The following is a 7,490-nucleotide window of genomic DNA, read 5'->3' as shown; positions in this document are numbered from 1 at the left end:
GCTGCTACTCGCTAATGTTATCGCAGGCTCTAACTAAATGGCTACAACAAACGGAACTCTTTTTTGTGCTATCTCGTTGTGATCGTGCTATTCTGTTTGATTTGAGCAGAGACGCGTCCAGGACACATTTGGATTTATTGATCAACCATTTTTGAATCAAGTGCTTAATATGCTTTTCCTATAACAACGTTTATTTATATCAACATCAGAAAACATCAATGTCTCTCTCTCTCTCTCTCTCTCTCTCTCTCTCTCTCGCTCTCTCTCTCTCTCTCTCTCTCTCTCTCTCTCTCTCTCTCTCTCTCTCTCTCTCTCTCTCTCTCTCTCTCTCTCTCTCTCTCTCTCTCTCTCTCTCCTATCAATCCACTTCTATATTATTACACACACCCTCTCTCTGCTATCAATGCAGTTCTATATTATTACTGGCTCAACCAAAACGTCAACTGAGTCCGGATGCAATGACTCTAAAGCCTCTCAAATCCCTCCTCCAATAAAACCCTCTCAAATCCCTCCTCCAATATAACCCTCTCAAATCCCTCCTCCAATATAACCCTCTCAAATCCCTCCTCCAATATAACAAGTGTTCTCTTCATGTCCCTGTAATTGCGGATTCGAGTTTCACAGCATGTTGGCAATAAACGTATTTGATAGAATAGGATTGGAAACACAAACATGTCTTTTCGTTTTATTCATATCAACACAGCCAGCTAGCCGTGCTGTCTTTGACAGTATATCTGAAGAATTTTCTGTGCAAACAATTTCATTGTTCAGCGTAAAATGAGAAGTTTAAACAAAAGGAGGGGGGGGGGGGATAAACATGTCTTATGTAGTACACATAAGAGTAAAATATACAAGATATACCATAGACACACATTAATTATGGAAACAGTATATGTAGATTTTATGTCAAATCTAATCTTCGTTTAACGGGGTGTAACAACAAACATTTCAATAAGAAGCAGACTGTCAAGGAGACAGCAGAATAAATAGAGGGAAAGAGAGAACTGTAATTAAAAGAAAGTTCCTGAACAAAAATGATGAAATATAAATATTCCAAAATATAATAAAGTTTACAATCAATGACAAAACATCATAAAGTTACATTTGACCAGCACAGAACAAACATATTAAAGTTAACAAGCATAGAAAAAAATACTAAAGTTAACAAGCACAGACAAAACATACTAAAGTTAACAAGCACAGACAAAACATACTAAAGTTAACAATCAATGACAAAACATACTAAAGTTAACAAGCACAGACAAAACATACTAAAGTTAACAAGCACAGACAAAACATACTAAGGTTAACAAGCACAGACAAAACATACTAATGTTAACAAGCAATGACAAAATATACTAAAGTTAACAAGCACAGACAATACATACTAAAGTTAACAAGCACAGACAAAACATACTAAAGTTAACAAGCAATGACAAAACATACTAAAGTTAACAAGCACAGACAAAACATACTAAAGTTAACAAGCACAGACAAAACATACTAAAGTTAACAAGCAATGACAAAATATACTAAAGTTAACAAGCACAGACAATACATACTAAAGTTAACAAGCACAGACAAAACATACCAAAGTTAACAAGCAATGACAAAACATACTAAAGTTAACAAGCATAGACAAAACATTATCAAGTTAACAAGCATAGACAAAATATACTAAAGTTAACAAGCACAGACAAAACATAAGAAAGTTAACAAGCACAGACAAAACATACTAAAGTTAACAAGCACAGACAAAACATAAGAAAGTTAACAAGCAATGACAAAATATACTAAAGTTAACAAGCATAGACAACACATACTAAAGTTAACAAGCACAGACAAAACATACTAAAGTTAACAAGCACAGACAAAATATACTAAAGTTAACAAGCAATGACAAAATATACTCAAGTTAACAAGCACAGACAAAACATACCAAAGTTAACAAGCAATGACAAAACATACTAAAGTTAACAAACAATGACAAAACATACTAAAGTTAACAAGCACAGACAAAATATACTAAAGGTAACAAGCACAGACAAAACATACTAAAGTTAACAAGCACAGACAAAACATACCAAAGTTAACAAGCAATGACAAAACATACTAAAGGTAACAAGCAATGATAAAACATAATAAAGTTAACAAGCACAGACAAAATATACTAAAGTTAACAAGCACAGACAATACATACTAAAGTTAACAAGCACAGACAAAACATACTAAAGTTAACAAGCAATGACAAAACATACTAAAGTTAACAAGCACAGACAAAACATACTAAAGTTAACAATCAATGACAAAACATACTAAAGTTAACAAGCACAGACAAAACATACTAAAGTTAACAAGCACAGACAAAACATACTAAAGTTAACAAGCACAGACAAAACATACTAATGTTAACAAGCAATGACAAAATATACTAAAGTTAACAAGCACAGACAATACATACTAAAGTTAACAAGCACAGACAAAACATACTAAAGTTAACAAGCAATGACAAAACATACTAAAGTTAACAAGCACGGACAAAACATACTAAAGTTAACAAGCACAGACAAAACATACTAAAGTTAACAAGCAATGACAAAATATACTAAAGTTAACAAGCACAGACAATACATACTAAAGTTAACAAGCACAGACAATACATACTAAAGTTAACAAGCAATGACAAAACATACTAAAGTTAACAAGCACAGACAAAACATACTAAAGTTAACAAGCACAGACAAAATATACTAAAGGTAACAAGCACAGACAAAACATACTAAAGTTAACAAGCACAGACAAAACATACCAAAGTTAACAAGCAATGACAAAACATACTAAAGTTAACAAGCACAGACAAAACATACTAAAGTTAACAAGCACAGACAAAACATACTAAAGTTAACAAGCAATGACAAAATATACTTAAGTTAACAAGCAAAGACAAAACATAATAAAGTTAACAATCAAAGACAAAACATAATAAAGTTAACAACCATAGACAAAACATACCAAAGTTAACAACCATAGACAAAATATACTAAAGTTAACAACCATAGACAAAATATACTAAAGTTAACAAGCAATGACAAAACATAAAAAAGTTAACAAGCACAGACAAAACATACTAAAGTTAACAAGCATAGACAAAACATACTAAAGTTAACAAGCATGGACAAAACATAATAAAGTTAACAAGCACAGACAAAATATACTAAAGTTAACAAGCATAAACAAAATATACTTAAGTTAACAAGCACAGACAATACATACTAAAGTTAACATTGAAACGTTGAAATGTGAAAGTCGCTTTGAAGGCAAAATTTACGTATAATTCTAATCATTTTTTCTATTCCAATCATGTCGATAATTTTCGAAATAACCCTTGTGGCTATGAAAGACGTCATCAATAATCATGTAATCAGAAAGCCGGAAAGGTCAACATGACATCTTAAATTTTAACCTAAGCGAAATAAACATTGATAATGTAAAAACTACCACAAAGTCGCTTGCTGAATTCCGTAAAATGACATTCATAAATGTATAATAAAATGTTTCTTTCAGTCGAAACGGAAACACAATACACCAGTCAGAATAATATACTGAGGACCCTCAAATAGAGATACATTAAACAAGTACACGCCGTAAGCACAGGAAGTTGTAAAGCTACTACCGGAAATTGGAAATTTTCACGACCTGGATAATGCAATTATAGTTTAACAGGTTTGATTGTCTTATATTTAACAACATAGTCAACAATGTCACATTTCGGTGTCGTTGCAATATTAAATAACCACACATCGAAATTCCTGGAATTGATACTAGAAAGTCCCATATCTCATAGATCTAAATCTTTTGAAGCTGATATTTCTGCATTTTTGTGTGAATTTCATTTTATACGTATGTGCATTGATCACATTAAATTCAAAGTTACTACTCATTGTCTGAGCTGGGCAGCTGGCAGTAAGCATGGCGCTGGTTACTGTACCCAGTATGACGGATACTGTACCCAGTATGACGGATACTGTACCCGGTATGATGGATACTGTACCCAGTATGATATATACTGTACCCAGTATGATGGATACTGCACCCAGTATGATGGATATTGTACCCGGTATGATGGATAATGTACCCAGTATGACGGATACTGTACCCAGTATGACGGATACTGTACCCAGTATGACGGATAATGTACTCAGTATGACGGATACTGTACTCAGTATGATGGATACTGTACCCAGAATGATGGATACTGTACCCAGTATGATGGATAATGTACCCAGTATGACGGATAATGTACCCAGTATGATGGATAATGTACCCAGTATGACGGATACTGTACTCAGTATGATGGATACTGTACCCAGAATGATGGATACTGTACCCAGTATGACGGATACTGTACCCAGTATGATGGATACTGTACCCGGTATGATGGATAATGTACCCAGTATGACGGATACTGTACCCAGTATGACGGATACTGTACCCAGTATGATGGATACTGTACCCAGTATGATGGATACTGTACCCAGTATGACGGATACTGTACCCAGTATGACGGGTGCTGTACCCAGTATGACGGATACTGTACCCAGTATGACGGATACTGTACCCAGTATGACGGATACTGTACCCAGTATGATGGATAATGTACCCAGTATGACGGATACTGTACCCAGTATGATGGATACTGTACCCAGTATGACGGATACTGTACCCAGTATGATGGATAATGTACCCAGTATGACGGATACTGTACCCAGTATGACGGATACTGTACCCAGTATGATGGATAATGTACCCAGTATGACGGATAATGTACCCAGTATGACGGATACTGTACCCAGTATGATGGATACTGTACCAAGTATGACGGATACTGTACCTAGTATGATAGATACTGTACCCAGTATGACGGATACTGTACCCAGTATGATAGATACTGTACCAAGTATGACGGATACTGTACCCAGTATGACGGATACTGTACCCAGTATAGCGGATACTGTACCCAGTATGATGGATACTGTACCCAGTATGATAGATACTGTACCCAGTATGATGGATACTGTACCAAGTATGACGGATACTGTACCCAGTATGATGGATACTGTACCAAGTATGACGGATACTGTACCCAGTATAGCGGATACTGTACCCAGTATGATGGATACTGTACCCAGTATGACGGATACTGTACCCAGTAAGATGGATACTGTACCAAGTATGACGGATACTGTACCCAGTATGACGGATACTGTACCCAGTATGATGGATACTGTACCAAGTATGACGGATACTGTACTCAGTATGATGGATACTGAACCCAGTATGATGAATACTGTACCAAGTATGACGGATACTGTACCCAGTATGATGAATACTGTACCCAGTATGATGAATACTGTACCCAGTATGAGGGATACTATCTGTTCTCTTATTGGTAGATCAGCGTATTTTCTGTGTTTTGATATTTAAAGACAATACATCGTTAAAATATCTACGGATGAAATCAAAGGACTTTTCAAGGTCTTCGCTACTTTTTCTTTATCTTTGACAATTTCAGTATGAGTACTTTTGTTACCATGAGTATGCCAATAGTCTGGTAGGAAACATTGCCATTAACGTGAATAAAGGCATTGTTGATCAGGAACGTCATCCCTAGTTTATTTGAATTTAGGATAAATCCTGTGTCTTAGTAAGTTCCAATCCCTATAAATATGTGTATTGCCGTTCTCGTGGAAAGAATGCTCCCACAAAGGGTTATTATGTACAGAGAAAAAGCAAAGATGTTCTTCAAAATCTACATTTCATTGATTCCGCATCGGGAGTATACAGCGGTAAGAACTACTGTAATCCCGACATGAGTAGTGGTACAGGAGTCACAGTAGATTGACATGTCGGTACACCACAAACATATTGTTTTTTGTTAAAAATTCCAATAAAATACTATATCTATATATATCGTAAGTACACTCTATTTTACTATGAGAGATTTTATACTATAATTTTCAGTTATTCGTCGTTATAAATCTCTCAAATAAAACAAGCATGGCCGCCAGCCACAAGGGTTTTAATTAATCGTCTGGAAAGGATAAACGGCAACATGACCATCCAAGCGTTTCGGATAAAGGGGAATTGAAATAAACATACATTCAAGTATCTATCTAGTGTACTGTCGATATTAATACAACATTGGTGACAGATAGATGCCGCCCTTGTGGACGACAGTATAATTACCTTTCATCCATAGCTCTAAAACGTAACATCTGGTAACAAGTCAATCTTAATATTGAACAGGGCCAGTGGCATTTAATTAAAATGTTCTAGATATTCATTCTTTTATTTTTGAATGCGATATAAATGACATTGTAAATTTTATTTTCTCTTTGTATTCATAACAAAGACACAACAGCGCTTGGATCAGTTTACTTGTCTATACATTAAAGTGATGTGCAAATGACATACAAGTGACTGAGTTCATCAATTGTTAATTTAGTACAGCACTATACAGTCACTCCATCCTGTAGGAATTTAGTACAGTACCATACAGTCACTCTAACCTATAGGAATTTAGTACAACACCAAATAGTCACTCTAACCTATAGGAATTTAGTACAACACCATACAGCCACTCCATCCTATAGGAATTTAGTAGAGCACCATATAGTCACTCCATCCTGTAGGAATTTAGTACAACACCATACAGTCACTCCATCCTGTAGGAATTTAGTACAGCACCATACAGTCACTCCATCCTGTAGGAATTTAGTACAGCACCATACAGTCACTTCATCCTGTAGGAATTTAGTAGAGCACCATACAGTCACTCCATCCTGTAGGAATTTAGTACAACACCATACAGTCACTCCATCCTGTAGGAATTTAGTACAGCACTATACAGTCACTCTAACCTATAGGAATTTAGTACAACACTATACAGCCACTCTAACCTATAGGAATTTAGTACAACACTATACAGCCACTCCATCCTATAGGAATTTAGTACAGCACCATACAGTCACTACTTCCTATAGGAATTTAGTACAGCACCAAATAGTCACTCTAACCTATAGGAATTTAGTACAACACCATACAGCCACTCCATCCTATAGGAATTTAGTAGAGCACCATACAGTCACTCCATCCTGTAGGAATTTAGTACAACACCATACAGTCACTCCATCCTGTAGGAATTTAGTACAGCACCATACAGTCACTCCATCCTGTAGGAATTTAGTACAGCAACATACAGTCACTCCATCCTGTAGGAATTTAGTACAGCACCATACAGTCACTCCATCCTGTAGGAATTTAGTACAACACCATACAGTCACTCCATCCTGTAGGAATTTAGTACAGCACTATACAGTCACTCTAACCTATAGGAATTTAGTACAACACTATACAGTCACTCTAACCTATAGGAATTTAGTACAACACTATACAGCCACTCTAACCTATAGGAATTTAGTACAACACTA

General features: G+C 35.6%; 1 protein-coding gene across 1 annotated transcript; it reads left to right on the top strand.

Moving 5' to 3' along the window:
* The first annotated feature begins 3,969 nt into the window (after positions 1 to 3,969).
* On the top strand, positions 3,970 to 5,484 carry LOC117318560 (P cell-type agglutination protein map4-like). Its single transcript, XM_033873532.1, has one exon. It carries the CDS (start codon positions 3,970 to 3,972, stop codon positions 5,482 to 5,484), a length of 1,515 nt encoding a protein of 504 aa, XP_033729423.1.
* The last annotated feature ends 2,006 nt before the right edge of the window (positions 5,485 to 7,490 follow it).

Source organism: Pecten maximus, unplaced genomic scaffold (genome assembly GCF_902652985.1).
Source record: "Pecten maximus unplaced genomic scaffold, xPecMax1.1, whole genome shotgun sequence".
NCBI lineage: Eukaryota > Metazoa > Mollusca > Bivalvia > Pectinida > Pectinidae > Pecten > Pecten maximus.
Note: the sequence above shows the minus strand (reverse complement) of the source record. Positions and strands in the feature narration are given on the sequence as shown.